At 45.6% G+C, this 16687-nt stretch overlaps 1 protein-coding gene across 7 annotated transcripts in view; it reads right to left on the bottom strand.

Annotated features, from left to right (window-relative positions):
* The window catches only part of LOC128618994 (ankyrin repeat and SAM domain-containing protein 1A-like), a 60372-nt gene that overhangs the window by 15446 nt on the left and 28239 nt on the right, over positions 1–16687 (bottom strand). For 6 of the 7 annotated variants that reach the window (XM_053642772.1, XM_053642776.1, XM_053642771.1 and 3 more), the window contains 9 exons: positions 15038–15113; positions 14277–14378; positions 13988–14065; positions 13730–13866; positions 11664–11738; positions 9812–9920; positions 9564–9607; positions 8999–9089; positions 2500–2894 (listed from right to left, as the gene is read on the bottom strand). In XM_053642772.1, the coding sequence (XP_053498747.1) occupies positions 2500–2894; positions 8999–9089; positions 9564–9607; positions 9812–9920; positions 11664–11738; positions 13730–13866; positions 13988–14065; positions 14277–14378; positions 15038–15113 (1107 nt within the window). The remainder of the gene's footprint in view (positions 1–2499; positions 2895–8998; positions 9090–9563; positions 9608–9811; positions 9921–11663; positions 11739–13729; positions 13867–13987; positions 14066–14276; positions 14379–15037; positions 15114–16687) is intronic. The other variant, XM_053642775.1, reaches the window with a different exon arrangement.

The following is a 16687-nucleotide window of genomic DNA, read 5'->3' on the forward strand; positions in this document are numbered from 1 at the left end:
TGTGTGTGTATAAAAGAGAGTGAGACACCCCAGCAGATGTGGGCAGGGAATGAGTGTGTGCGCCAGGTTCTGGAAACAAAAGCGATGTCGAGAGGCATTCTCATTCTCTCTCTCCCCCTCTCATTCTCTCTCTCCCTCTCTCTCATTCTCTCACTCTTTCTCTCTCATATTCTCTCCCCCTCCCTCCCTCTCTCTCATTCTCTCCCTCCCTCTCTTATTCTCTCTATCCCTCTATCTCATTCTCTCCCCCTCTCTCTCTCATATTCTCTCCCTCCCTCCCTACCTCATTCTCCCCATCTCTCATTCTCTCCCTCTCTCTCATTCTCTCCCTCTCTGTCTCGCATATTCTCTCCCTCTCTTGTTCCCTCTCATTCTCTCCCACTCTCCCTCATATTTTCTCCCTCCCTCTATCTCATTCTCTCCTCCGTCCTCTCATTCTCTCCCTCTCTGTCTCTCATATTCTCTCCCTCTCTTGTTCCCTCTACCTCACATTCTCTCCCTCCCTCTCTCATATTTTCTCCCTCCCTCTATCTCATTCTCTCCTCCGCCCTCTCATTCTCTCCCTCGCTCTCTCATTCTCTCCCTCATTTCCTAATTCTCTCTCTCGTCCCCCCCCCCGGTCTCACTCTCTGTCTATGTCACTCTCTCTCAAACACACACAGGAATACAAACAACGTCTACAAATGAAGTCAAACTACAGCATCTGTCTTTATCCAAACCACCATCATGGGCTGTGTCCCAAACCACATTCTATTGTACTAAAGATTACGCCCTATAGTGCACACTGTTTAGAAAGTCGTGCCAAGTCTGAAGCATCCAAAATAACCTTTCCCCTTTAACATCACAAATAGGCAATGTGTGTGATTATGTCCTAAATCTCACATTACCCTACTAAATAGTACACCGCTGCAGATTACTGCACTATTCAGTCTTGGCAGTAAGTCATTTGAGACAGAGCCCGAATTAAACCCTCTTGTTATGGCTTAAACACAAATGCTATCTTAATAACTAGTTTATCCACTGCAGTGCACACTACAGGTACGAAACACTACACAGTCTGACATGACAACTGGTGTGTGTGGCTCCATCCCAAACCACATACACACTCCCTACAAGGCAGACTCATGGACTATATCTCAAATAGCATATTATTATTATTATTATTATTATTATTATTATTATTATTATTATGCTGAATAATGTGTCAAAATCCTAAGCTGACTATAGTGCACACTATGCAAGTAAACAGTGCTCGTTTCCATCAACGCTTTCCCAATTACCATGCCAACCGTTCAGTGTGTGTGTGGCTCCGTCCCAAACTGCACACTACAGTACTAGATAGCATTTTGTCTCAGTGAAAGATACTCACAAACGCAGATCTGACAGCAGCCATTAGAAGGGTGCAGGGTGAGAGGGGACAGGAGAGTGGACGAGGGAACACACTCCTTCACCTCGAGTTCTTATACTCTGAATATCAGCCTCCGCACGTCCATGTGAGAGTGAGAAAGAGTGTGTGTGTGTGTGTGTCCTCCCTTTTTTTTTTTTTTTTACCCTAAACAAAAGTGCTGGATTAGCATAAACAGGCTTTGTCTCGCTCTCTCTCGCTCACTCACACACACACACACACAGTGTATTGGTACACTGTCCCTCAAAGCAAGCCAGGCAGTCGTGACCAAGAAGAGACACACACTGATAATGAGACACACACACACAGAGCAAGAGACAGAAAATGAAGCCACACCTCCTCCACTGAGACTGATGGCACAGAGGCCACACCTCCTCCACTGAGACTGATGGCACAGAGGCCACACCTCCTCCACTGAGACTGATGGCACAGAGGCCACACCTCCTTCACTGAGACTGATGGCACAGAGGCCACACCTCCTTCACTGAGACTGATGGCACAGAGACCATACCTCCTCCACTGAGACTGATGGCACAGAGGCCACACCTCCTCCACTGAGACTGATGGCACAGAGGCCACACCTCCTCCACTGAGACTGATGGCACAGAGACCATACCTCCTTCACTGAGACTGATGGCACAGAGGCCACACCTCCTCCACTGAGACTGATGGCACAGAGACCATACCTCCTTCACTGAGACTGATGGCACAGAGGCCACACCTCCTCCACTGAGACTGATGGCACAGAGACCATACCTCCTTCACTGAGACTGATGGCACAGAGGCCACACCTCCTCCACTGAGACTGATGGCACAGAGACCATACCTCCTTCACTGAGACTGATGGCACAGAGGCCACACCTCCTTCACTGAGACTGATGACACAGGCCACACCTCCTCAACTTATACTGATGGCACAGGCCACACCTCCTCCACTGATACTGTTGGCACAGAAGCCCCACCTCCTCCACTGAGACTGTACTTGTAAGAAAGTTAAAAATTACTTGTGAGAAAAATTTTTATTTTTTCATGATATCCATAAACACACTGCCCAGTCACACTCTCCTCTCCTCACCCTGAACGCTTCTTCTTACCTCGTCCCACTCTGACGTGAACGACGGCGATTTCTCCATCCTCCTCTTGGGCACGCTGCAGTTGGACACCGATTCGCTGCGGCCGCACAGCCCCACCTCCTCTTCAGTGGGCGGAGTCGACAGCAGGTCCGAGTCAGACTTGGACAGGCTGCGGGAGAGCTTCAGGTCTCCGGGACGGTTCCGGTTCGGCGAGTCACGGGGCTCTTTGTTCACAGTAGCGTAGATGGCCTTGGGGTCCGGGTCAGTCCGGATGGTTGCCATGGAAACCGACGGCGGGCACTTAGGGGCCGCGGGATCAGAGGGCAACCGCGAAGGCTCCACTCCTTCCCGAGTGTCGACGACAGGCGATGATCCGTGAAGAAGACCGGTGAACTGCTCGGGCACGGCTGAGCTCTCTATTAGAGATGAGGAGGACAGAGAGAGAGAGACAGAAAAAGGGAGAGACAGACAGGCAGAGAGAAAGAATGTTAGAGTATGATATCTACCCCAGCTAATAGGAATCCACCCACATCCCTGTGGAACAGATCTGCTATTGTCTACAGTTAGAAAAGAGAGAGAGAGAGAGTGAGAGAGAGAGAGAGAGAGAGAGAGAGAGTGAGAGAGAGAGAGAGAGAGTGAGAGCCAGAGTGAGAGAAAGACAGAAAGAGACAGACAGCTGGACACAGCTGACATTCTTCTAGTGTGAGACTTGTTCTTGTGGAACCAACTCCTGTGTTTCTCTCAGAACCAACATCTGTCCGTCTCTCTTTCTATTAATCTCTCTCTCTCTCCTAATCTGTCTGTCTCTCTTCATTCAACCATGTCTCTTTATTACTTTGACTTTGATGAGACTTTTGACTCTTTCTATTTATCTGTCCGTCTCTTTATTCCACTTGCTCTCTCTTTAATTTCTCTCTTTTTCTATTAATCTGTCTATTCATGTCTGTCTCTCTTTCCCTTAGTCCGTACCTTTATTTATTTATTTATTTCTCTCTCTTTTCATTAACCCGTGTCTGTCTTTCTATTAATCTCCCTGTTCCTCTTACGGTTAACCTGTCTCTCTCTCTTCCTTTTTATCTGTCTGTTTCTCCCTCATTCTCTTTCGATCATTATACTATTGTTCCCTTTCTGTTCTTTTTTTTTTCCTTCATTTGCTTGTTGCTCTGTCTCTCTTTCTGACTGAATCTGTCTGTCCGTCTGTCCCCCCCCCGTCACTCCCTTGGCTCTCTCATTTCGTAGCCGTCTCTCGGTCACAGTGTATTTATCTTATATTTATAATCCGTATCTCTCTCTCTCTCTCTCTCATCCTCTTTCTGTCCTTCTCTCTCATTCTAGTTCTTATACATTCTCTTCTAACAATCTAGACAACTTTAAAATGCTAAAGACCAACGTCAACATGGCTCTCTCCCCACACACACACACACACACACACACACACACACACACACACACACTTCTCAGTAGAAAAAAATCCCAAACAGCTAACTCCTCTCCCATTTTCTGTTTCTTTCTCTCACCTTAAGCGGAGCACCGTCCTCGAGGAGCCATTCTCCACGTTTACCCCACACACACACACACACACGTAACTCTAACTCAGCTCTGTACCTCAGACACACACCAGGCAGCCGGGCAGAGAGCCATAACACATGCTGAAGTGGCTGGAAGAGAAGAGAAGTGTGTGTGTGTGTGTGTTTGTGTGTGAGAGAGCGCACGGTTGTGTGAGAAGGTCATGGTGTTTGGTAACAGGCAGTGATGTCACACCCGACCTCTAACCTCCGTCCTTAAGGAACAGACCCGAGTTGTGTCCCGGTGTAAGAACGCAACATTACAGCGCACGACGGTTTACTGCTCTTCTGTTTAACATTCTGAAGAGGAGGAGCTAGATGACATCATCAGAAACATGCCGACCAATCACGCGAAGCCATGGAAGGGACCGGAAGACACTCGTTTATTCCATCACACTCGTGATTTCCCCCCCACCTTGCATCATATCCTGAGCCATGGTGTTGCTCCAAGACCTTGTAGTCGTGGGCTGCGTCCCAAATTGCACTGCACACTAATTTCGTATAGTGCATACTGTTTAACATGTGAGGGCTTCAACATTTAACATTACCCCTACTACAGCACTAGTTTATTCATTACCATAGCAACGAGCAAAACTACAGAGGATAACATAACATCTCGTCATACGGAGTAGTTCGGAAGTAAGTGATTTGGCCAGCAACCGCAATCATGGATGGACTGAAACACACACTTGATACATCACCCAGTTACTGTCCCAAATCACATACTTCCTTATTAGCCACCACCGTTTAGGTTACTGCAGATATGTAGGAGAATCATTTAGTCGTATTTAAAATGCTGGTGTGTGATTTGGGACGCAGCCACAGAGAGTCAGAGTGTGTGCGTGTGCGCAAGGAAAAGAAAAAAAAAAGTGTGTGGGTGTGTTTATAGTTATATGAAGTCATGCAGTGAAGGGGTCCACCCAAACCCTTGAGGAATGAACACTACTACACACACACACACACACACACACCACGCTTATGTCTTCAGGATTATATTTGGCATTCAGATGCTTAATAAACTCTGCACGCCCTCCTGATGTAATAATAATAAACAACACACGACTAGTACGCACTTCCACCGAGGGCGAGTTTAAGCGAAGCTTCTGATTGGCTGGCTTCTCCAATGCCATTATGACATCATTACCTGGCAGCTGATATTTCTAATATAAAATGCTGAGCTCAGCCCTGAGCACTTCATTTCACATAACTGAAATAATCCATGTTGAAGAATAATAATAATAATAATAAAGGTAATGTTTGCTCAACGCCCGAAGAACATCTGTACACATCTGCCAGGATCTACGAATACACATGAATATGCTAATTAAATACACCGGCACGTGCTTCTGCCGTCGCTAACAGTCTAAGATCGATAACTTCAGCTAATTTAGCGACGTGACAGGAAGCTGTCGTAGCTTGCGTGCCGAGTAGGATTTCAGCACCAGAGTCTTGATTTGCGTCGTCATGTCCTGACCGATTTTTTCGTCAACAGCAAAAAATCTGTCGCATTATAATTAATGTAACCACACCCGTCTTCGTTCATCGCTAACGTCAGCTAGCTATCTAGCTTCACATGCAGATTCCATGGCTAAAGGTTTCCAGGTAGTTAGGTGTCGTCATCTAATCTCAAGGTGTTCGAGCAATGGCATGGCTCGAGATATGATGCAAGGGGGAAGAAACGAGAGTCTTCCCGTCCTTCGATGGCCTCGTGTGCGATTGGCTCCTCCTCTCCAGAACGTTCAACAGAACGGCGTTTGATGGCGATCCAAACTCATCCGAAGCCAGTGGAGCTTATTTGGCGACATCGTAAACAGAGCGTAAACATTCCTCATCTGGAGCCATTTCAAATCTCAAAACCCAGACACATTCACACACTACGGACAATACGGACAACGCTAACAAGCCTACAAGGCAAATCTTTGGACTGGAAGAGGAAACCCCAGAAGAACGGGAGAACGTGCAAACTCCGCACACGCACACGTCAGGGGTGGGGTTCGAACCCCCAACCACGGAGGTGCGACGGAGGTGCGACGAAGCGTGCGAACCACCGTGGGGTTCAATTTTATTTGAACCCATCCTCATCTGGGTAACAACGGATAGTGTGAAACGAAGTCTGTTTGGCCTCAGAAGCAACCGTAGTCCCAGCAATCTGGAACTGGAGTAGATGAGAGCTCCATCCAGAGGTAGGGCATCCGAACGGATCAGGCAGGTCCGGAGAGCAGAAAGGATCAGGCTCTCTAGTATCAACTCACACTTATGCTCATGTTTGCATACCCATATACTGCGTATGGAGCAGAGGTGAAACATACCCAATGCATCTCCAGCTACACAAGGTAGGTTTCACACGCTGTAGCTTTCAGAAATGCGTCACGGCAAGATTTATAACACGACGCAAGCAAGTGTTGCAGTAAATGGAAGGAAAGATGGTCTGCACTTATATAGCGCTTTACACTGGTTCTCATTCACCCATTCACACACACACACTCACACACCAATAGTAGCAGAGCTGCCACGCAAGGTGCTAACTTGCCATCGGGAGCAACTTGGGGTTCAGTGTCTTGCACAAGGACACTTCGGTATGTGGAGTCACGTGGGCCGGGAATCGAAACTCCATCCCTACGATTAGTGGACAACCCGCTCTACCACCTGATCCACAGCCGCCCCAAAGTGTTGCAGTAAAAGGCACTCTAGTCAACTCAGGGACAAGGTGAGTTTCTCCTACTCATTCCAGTGTCATAGCAGACCACCAGCAGAGCTGGTTCATTCGTATAAACATTATTTTAAACTTAGTTTAATCGTATAGCACTTTAACTACAGACATTCTCACGAGCGTACGCCGAATCGCCATCGGCTCTGCGCTCCAAGCGACTGAAAACGCCTGGCGAGATACCGCGCGTTTTGTTAGTTTTGAGAAAAGAAAAAAAAAAGAACGTCAAGGAAGAACGGAACCAGGTTCGTGACGGATTTGTCCGAGCCTGCTATTCTGGAAATACCCGGATGGGTCTTGGGTAAGGGTTAACCCTTTATTTATTTAATTTATAAAGCACTATACCTTTGACCTCAACATCCGTGACTCGGTAATGTTACTGGAAACGTTTCAAAGCTTTTTAAAGACTCTATCACCCTCTTGAGTGCTGAGCACTGTAAACCGCAGCGAGAACGCAAGAACGCAAGAACTTTTGGACATGTGTGGGGTAAATTTGCATTCTCATATATACACTACCTCTCAGTTTAAACACACTCATTCTTTATCGTTATTTTCTTTCCACATTCTTAGAATAATAATAAAATCATCAAAACTCTGGAGGAACACAAATGGAACTATGGGAATTATGCTGTTATAAAAAAAAAATCCAAAATAGATCAAAATAACTGAATATTTTAGCATCTTCAAAGTCGACGCCCTTTTCGCCTAGAATTTCCAGAAATGTATTCTCGGCGTTTACTCGAGTGATTTCTTGAGGAATTTCCCCGAGATGCTTTTTAAACAGTATTAAAGTAGTTCACACCGACGCTGGACTCTTATCGGCTGCTTTTCGGAAATATTTCTCTCCGAGTCGTCCGTTTAAAAAAACATTTTTTTGTAAATAAAATACGATTATATTTCTGTCTACAACACCGATTTCACACATTCAATCACACACCTTCAGATCGAAAGCTTTAAAAGATCATGAGAAACATTTCACCCGAGTGTCCGCAAACTTTTTGACCGGCAGAGTATGTTTTGAATGTAAGACCTTTGTTAGAAACGTGATAATTATCTAACTCATTTGTTTCCATTAGTGTATTAATGCACGGTAACTAGCCAACATTAGAACGCATACATTATTACATTTTATTATAACATTATGGGAAACTAATACACACACAATTTATTTACCAGAAAAATTAGACCAGACTTAGAAACCTAAACAAACACACAGATTATAGTTTAGTGCACTAAGTAGTGAATAGTGGAGTTTTGGGGAAAAAAGAGGAAAAAAAAAAATAGCATACATGCAACAGCTTGTAATAAACACACAGACTTCCCAAACCAAGTGAATGAAGCGTAGAAAGAAAGCTTTGGAAAGTCATGAGATGTGTCCCAAACCGCATAATAGATCGTAGCCGATGGTGTAAGCAAGCAAATGCAAATCTACAGCAACGTTTGCTTCGTTACATAAGGCTGTGTCTCAAACCACATACTACTATACGACATAGAGCCCTTGTACTTCTACACCCACCACCGGAGCCTCTCATAGCGACTATAGGCTGCCAACTGTTGAAGTAGTGTATTCGTATGCGGTTAAGGACACAGCCGCAGACATGGAGAAACTTTATTTATAGTTAGATTTAACAAAAAAGGTACGTACGTGAATATAATCATATACGTATGTTATATATAATACACACCTGGAGGCTCTCACACACTCCTATTTCCTCGAGTCTCGGTCAGGAAAATGGCGACGTCGCACGCTAACACACTGCTCATGCATTTGCATTTGGTTTGGTTTGGTTTACACCCTGCTGTGTGTGTGTGTGTGTGTGTGTGTAGCAGCTGCTATTACAGCTGATACGGCATGTGCAGCCTGCCAAGCATTTGGGATAGAGGGGTCGTGAAGTGTGTGTGTGTGTTAATACAGTTGTTAGTTTTGTGACAGGAGGAGGTGGAGGGGTGTACTAATGTGTCCTGTGAGACTAACTACACACCTACCTTCCACTCTCTCTCTCTCTCTCTCTCTCTCTCTCACACACACACACACAGTAATGGCTGTAAAGAGTGTGTAAATTGCTCTGATTATTGTGATTATTGTTCACTCTCAGTGGGGTGTGTGTGTGTTTAAAAGCATATGGGTGTGTTTATAGTTGTATGAAGTTGTGCAGCCGGTGGTCAGCCACTCAGCTGATGTACACACGCTCTCACACACACACACACACACACACACACGGCACGCACACACGGCACGCACATTTACCTCCAGATGGAAGAGTGCTGCCAGGAGGCTTCAGTGTGTGTGTGTTTGAGCCTGGAGGTCGAACGTCACCAGGTGTGGTGGTCTTCCGCTGCTTTAACATAAAGACAACGAGTGATTACACACATACAAGCACACACACACACACACCCCCCCAAAAGCATACAAAGAAATGATATAACTATAACTAACCCCTACCACAACCTCTAACCCCTACCCTTACCTCTAAACCCAACCCCATTCCTAAACCGTACCCCTATCCCAGCATTAAACCCTAAACTCTATCCAGAGCACCGACCCCTAACCTCAACCCCTAAACACTACTCCCGAACCCTACACCTAACCTCTAACCCTTACTCCAACCCCTGAACCCCAAACTTAACCTCACTAGCCAGAAGAAAACCTTCTGGCTCTGTAAGTGTTTTCTGTTTTTATTAAAAAGCTGCAATTTAAGGAAAATCTGTTTTATCCTAATGCCAGTTGATACTGCATGGGCAAATGTGGCGCATATACCCATCATCTCACACACACACACACACACACCATGAGTGTTTATTTCAGGTGTTACCTGAGGTAAGAGGTTGTTAGAAGACTTGGCAGAAGAATCCTTGTCTAGAGAGAAAAAATAACAACGTGCACAAACATCATCATCCAGGAGTGAAAAACAAACACAGTATGAATCATCTGCCCGAGCGGAACACTCTGACTGAAGAAAGAAGGAAAGGATGGATGGATTGCTCAACAATAAAGTGTGGAGTAGATCAGTGAAGCCAAAACACAGAGTGTCACGGTTCAAGCAGTGCGTGTGCGTTTTACCCGATTGCGTGTCAGTGGGGAGTTTGGTCCGTGCTGTGTGCAGAGTTTCATATGTATGATCCTCATCTTCTTCCAGTCTCTCATCCAAACTACTGCTGGTGTAGACCGCCTACAGGGGGAAGCCAGAGAGAGAGAGAGAGAAGGACATCACAGAGAGGGAGAGACACATGCATGCAGAGACAGAGGGACACACGCATACAGGGACAGAGGGACACACGCATACAGGGACAGAGGGACACACGCATACAGGGACAGAGGGACACACGCATACAGAGAGAGAGAGACATACAGAGAGAAACACACACAGAGAGACACACACACATACAGAGAGAGAGAGAGACACACATACAGAGAGAGAGAGACACACACATACAGAGAGAGAGACACACACATAGAGAGAGAGACACACACATACAGAGAGAGACACACACATACAGAGAGAGAGACACACACATACAGAGAGAGAGACACACACATACAGAGAGACACACACACATACAGAGAGAGACACACACATACAGAGAGAGACACACACACACATACAGAGACACACACACACATAGAGACACACACACACATAGAGACACACACACACATACAGAGACACACACACACATACAGAGAGAGAGAGAGAGACACACACACATACAGAGAGAGAGACACACACACATACAGAGAGAGAGACACACACACATACAGAGAGAGAGACACACACATACAGAGAGAGAGACACACACATACAGAGAGAGAGACACACACATACAGAGAGAGAGACACACACACATACAGAGAGAGAGACACACACATACAGAGAGAGAGAGACACACATACAGAGAGAGAGAGACACACACATACAGAGAGAGAGAGACACACACATACAGAGAGAGAGAGAGACACACACACATACAGAGAGAGAGAGACACACACATACAGAGAGAGAGACACACACATACAGAGAGAGAGACACACACATACAGAGAGAGACACACACACATACAGAGAGAGACACACATACAGAGAGAGAGACACACATACAGAGAGACACACACACATACAGAGAGAGACACACACACACATACAGAGAGAGAGACACACACACACATACAGAGAGAGAGACACACACACACAGAGAGAGAGAGACACACACACAGAGAGAGAGAGAGAGACACACACACACACACATACAGAGAGAGAGAGAGACACACACACATACATAGAGAGAGACACACACATACAGAGAGAGAGAGACACACACACACACAGAGAGAAAGACACACACATACAGAGACACACACAGATACACAGAGAGAGAGAGAGAGAGAGAGAGAGAGAGAGAGAGAGAGAGTGTGTTAAACGCACTGCTCCCCCAACAGTCCAATTAAAATCTAAACCACGATCTGCTAGTGGGCGTGTCACATTTCTACGGGTGTGGCTATCAAGTAAACGACATGGAACTGTACAGACCGTGTCTTTAGGGAAGTAAACAATCGGACACGGTGTTTACATTAACACGTAAACTCCGCCGAGTCTGGTTTAGTTCAGCGCACCCTGCATCGGCCGTTACCTCGACCAGCTCGACTCGCTAAGCCTCACTAGAGCTCGTCACAGCTCACTCGCAAGCATGACCAAGAACGAGCTCCACACCATGTACATCTTGTAACAATGTCTGATTATTAACAACACAGCAGCAAACTCGCTCTTTTATTCGCCGTTATTTCTGCTCCTGCCTCGTCTTACACCTGTTCGTCCCGCATCGTTCTATCCGTTCTTCCAGCTGTACGTCTGTCCAAGACTGCGCGTGATTGGCTGGCACGTTTTTAATGACTACGTTAAAAAAAACTTTATCGTTTACCTCGGAACTGAGCTCTTCCTCGTGCGCTGCTCCTCCAGAGTGGGACGGAGGTGGAGGCCGGTCCTTCACAAATGACTGCAACACACACACACACACTACTAATTAACTGTATACTGGAGATAACATTCCCTACATGTGTGGTACATTCCAGTCGTGAGTGTGCTCTGCTCTTATTTACTCTACCGAGTAAACGAACCTCTGTAGCCTGGTTCATGAGGCCTTTTGTCTTTCCTCAAAAACACACAACAAGACGACAGACACACCACCGTCTGTTTAACGTCCACTGGAGAATGGAGAACGTCCATATTTCAAGAATTTTCCCAACACACACAGTTGAAAATGTTTTTATTTTTATGATGGCTAACAAAATGTCCTCGTTGAAATAAACTGAATAATAAAAATGTGACCTTTGGCACCCATCTGACCTCCTGACTCAGCAGCGTAAACACCGGGTAAAAAAAAAAAAAAAAAAAATTAAAAATCGATTCTCCGATTTTAATCGATCTTCAATTTAAGGAAACGATATCGATTCAGGAAATCGCCGAATCGATTCTTAATGCGTGTGCTTTACTTGAGAGGATGTGAATATTTATGTGTAGTTCTCCTCTCATCCTGAAGATGTCGCCATCTTTCGAGTTGCACCACTTAATACACAACAAGACAGAGGATCATGGCGGAACGTCACAGTAGCCAATTAAAACCAGCGCCGGCAAAATTAAAGTCTGATGTGTCGACAAAGTTGTTAATGAATTTCACTGTTGCACGTTTACAATGTTTTTGTTTTGTTTTACAGTAATGCGCGTTGTGCAGTTTGTGCTCACCTTGTGGGCATTGTACGTACATATATGATTTCTTGTTACAATGTTTGTTACTTTAATGTTTGTTAAAAGTAATTAAATGTAATTGCGTGGGCCCTATTTTTAACGTAAAGGTGTATTTCAGTAATATAGCTAAGTAGGAGGGTTTCAGTTACCAGCATTTATATTAAAATATGGATTCAATGTCTGCAAAACTAACATTTTAAATGAAATATTGATAATGAATCGACATGAAATCGAATCGAATCCATATAAATTAGAATCGAATCGCCAAATTGGTCGCAATACCCCGCCCTAAGTCTATCGGTGTACAGTAAAAATCCTCGTATCTGCCGTTTCCGTAACCGTGGTTTCACTTCAAACACGCTTAATCGAAAATTCCAGATATACGGTAAACATTCATAAAGTAAACTTGTGTGCCGTTCTGAGTAACGTGATGAAACCTCGTGTGGTCCCGTCCGGGATTTTCGTCATCCCTTTCTCCAGCGTAGAACAACAAATAAGAAGAAAGGAGAGTACAGTACAATAAATATTATATAGATATATTTATATTATATATATATATATATATATATATATATATATATATATATATATATATATATAGAGAGAGAGAGAGAGAGAGAGAGAGAGAGCGCATATTCACATAACTTTGATTACTATAAACGTTCAATTGTATTATCATCAACGTCTTATTGCGTCTAATTTATAAATGAAGCTTTATCACAGGTACAGTACTATGCAAAAGTACAAAGAAATGCTGTAGAAATGTTCGCTACTATCCGCCATTTCAGGCATCCTCTAGGGGGCTTGGAACCAATGTATTAATTCTGCGATCTGTGGTTAGTCTATCTGTGTGTTTACGCACCGGTCTGAATGTGAAATGTTCGGTAGAGCTGTGTGATTACGGCTCCATCTAGTGGATGAGCCCGGAACCGCACAACCTGCTCACTTGGCACAGGGATGTGTTTGAACCAGACACGACTTTCGCTCTTTAATAAGCACGTTCGTGTTAATCGCAGAGGTCTTACGGCCAACCTGGAATCCACTTGAATCCAGTTGAAGCTTAACTTCAACTACGCAAACTTACAGAAAAATCCTAATGAAAAGGCTCGTTGAATCGTACTGCGAGCTTACGTACATACTAACAGCAACATTTTAGTCGTTATATTTTGTATATATACACTGTTAATGAGACGTCTCAGGAGCCTCATGGTCTGGGTGGAAGTGTGTGTGTGTGTGTCTCACCCTGCCCGCTTCACTCTCTGGTCTTCCTGAGTCTCGGTCGGACGATTTCCCGCTGGCCAAACTGTCCAACGAGTGACATGATGAGGCTTCAAACAGCGCTTCATACGGGCTCTCCTCACACACATCTACACACACATCTACACACACACACACACACAATTCCACTCAGAATACAACAGTAACAGTGCCATTTTGTTTGTGTATAAACACTAACAGAGATACAAGATGCCTGAAGTGACGCCTGAAGTGACTCCTGACCTTGAACCCTTCTTAGGTTCTCCTGGGGAGGCGGTGCTGAAGGAGGCGGGAGATCAGGAGGCTGACCGCTCGTATGAGCTACACACACACACACACACACACACACGATAAAAACATAATAAAATGAAGACAAAAAAACCAAGGAAAACAATAAAACATCTAATCATTTAATGAAGCACTTGGTGTTGACATTTGGAACACAGCCGCTTAGATATTCAGATTAAGCCGAATTAAATGTCCAGCGATGTTTAAATGGAGCTGATGATTACGGTCTTATACACTCGCTCACCCTGGATGAGAGCAGCGATCTGGCGGCTTTTCTGAGACGGCATTTCCTTCACAATGTCCAGCGCCGTGCGGTTCTTGTTGTCCACGATGTTCGCGTTGATACCTGAGATAAGTGAGACTCGCATCAGGTTTTAAAGGGTCAAAAATTCTCACAGCAAAAGGCACTGATTTCTAGAAAGCTTAGCCGGAATGCTCCAGAATCACCAGTTTAAAAAAATAAACAAAAAAAACCCCACAGTTCTATGTTGTAGAAGATGAGCATATATTGGTGGATTACCAATTGTGAGAAGGTTCCGGAAACTTCACCGTATGCACAAGCCATAAACATAACGCTGCTATCTAGTGGCGGAGACTCTTTGTTCCACGCTGTTTTATTTGTATTTTATTTTATTCTGCACTTGTAGAAAGCTTTAAAATCTGGAATCTAAACATCTAAAAATATGTAAGCCACTTGACACTCTCACCATCTACAGCACCCCTAAGGTGTTGCTATTCAAGGCAATAACAAACTGTGCTGTTTGAGGGCGGAGCGACACATCGATTGGTTGCCATGGTTACAGGGAACGCAGTGGGTACAGTATGTTAAACGTCTAAAACTTTTACAGGAGAAGGCAGTACAGGAGTACAGAAGACTGTGGTGATACGGTGTGTTTGGAATAAATAGTGATGTGTTCACATCTCTCTATAACTGCGCGTGATTGGCTGTCACTTTTTGATGAGGTCATCTTTTTGCCTCTAATAATGAATAATGATAATTTTTACCTGCACTGAGCAGCTTCTGTACCACTTCTGTCTTCCCAAAGAGAGCAGCTTCATGAAGGGCACTGCCTTTCTCCGTCTTTATATACACACACAGACACACACAAATGAGTTGAGTGTAACCAGGACAGAAACACGGCAGCAGCCTGAGTATGTGGAGCATAAAGACATGTTAATGAGACACTACAGGGGGGGGACAATGAGAAAGAACATTCCAGACGCACCAGGGAGGTGTTTAACATCTTTCTCTCGACACTTTATATCAGTTAGAGAAGCTTACAAAAATGACTGAACAGTGTTTTATCTTAGGCCATTATGAGCTGTAAATGTTGTTAAGCGATATTGTTGGGAAACAGTTGACTCTGAAGTAAGATGTAGTTTGATAGTACTTTGTAGTTAAGGCCGGTTCACACCAAGACGAACCGTGTCTAAATCAGTTGCTGTCAAAGGGAGTGTTCACACCCACACGCAAAAAGTGTGGCGCCAAAGCGTCAAATTTTTTTAACGACCCGGGATTCGTTGTTGTTTAACGCTGATGCACAGCGTTAAAAACTGGCCGACCAACGAGATTCGTCCCGGTGTGAACTGGCCTTTACTGTGGTACTGGGGGTGGGAACTGCAGTCTGATTGGTTACAGTGGTGTTGGGGGTGGGAACCGCAGTCTGATCGGTTACAGTGGTGTTGGGGGTGGGAACCGCAGTCTGACTGGTTACAGTGGTGTTGGGGGTGGGAACCGCAGTCTGATCGGTTACAGTGGTGTTGGGGGTGGGAACCGCAGACTGATTGGTTACAGTGGTGTTGGGGGTGGGAACCGCAGTCTGATTGGTTACAGTGGTGTTGGGGGTGGGAACCGCAGTCTGCTCGGTTGCAGTGATGTTGGGGGTGGGAACCGCAGTCTGACTGGTTACAGTGGTGTTGGGGGTGGGAACCGCAGTCTGACTGGTTACAGTGGTGTTTGGGGTGGGAACCGCAGTCTGACTGGTTACAGTGGTGTTGGGGGTGGGAACCGCAGTCTGACTGGTTACAGTGGTGTTTGGGGTGGGAACCGCAGTCTGACTGGTTACAGTGGTGTTTGGGGTGGGAACCGCAGTCTGACTGGTTACAGTGGTGTTTGGGGTGGGAACCGCAGTCTGACTGGTTACAGTGGTGTTGGGGGTGGGAACCGCAGTCTGACTGGTTACAGTGGTGTTGGGGGTGGGAACCGCAGTCTGACTGGTTACAGTGGTGTTTGGGGTGGGAACCGCAGTCTGACTGGTTACAGTGGTGTTGGGGGTGGGAACCGCAGTCTGACTGGTTACAGTGGTGTTGGGGGTGGGAACCGCAGTCTGACTGGTTACAGTGGTGTTGGGGGTGGGAACCGCAGTCTGACTGGTTACAGTGGTGTTGGGGGTGGGAACCGCAGTCTGACTGGTTACAGTGGTGTTGGGGGTGGGAACCGCAGTCTGACTGGTTACAGTGGTGTTGGGGGTGGGAACCGCAGTCTGACTGGTTACAGTGGTGTTGGGGGTGGGAACCGCAGTCTGACTGGTTACAGTGGTGTTGGGGGTGGGAACCGCAGTCTGACTGGTTACAGTGGTGTTGGGGGTGGGAACCGCAGTCTGACTGGTTACAGTGGTGTTGGGGGTGGGAACCGCAGTCTGATTGGTTACAGTG

This window comes from Ictalurus furcatus, chromosome 15 (genome assembly GCF_023375685.1).
Source record: "Ictalurus furcatus strain D&B chromosome 15, Billie_1.0, whole genome shotgun sequence".
NCBI classification, from domain to species: domain Eukaryota; kingdom Metazoa; phylum Chordata; class Actinopteri; order Siluriformes; family Ictaluridae; genus Ictalurus; species Ictalurus furcatus.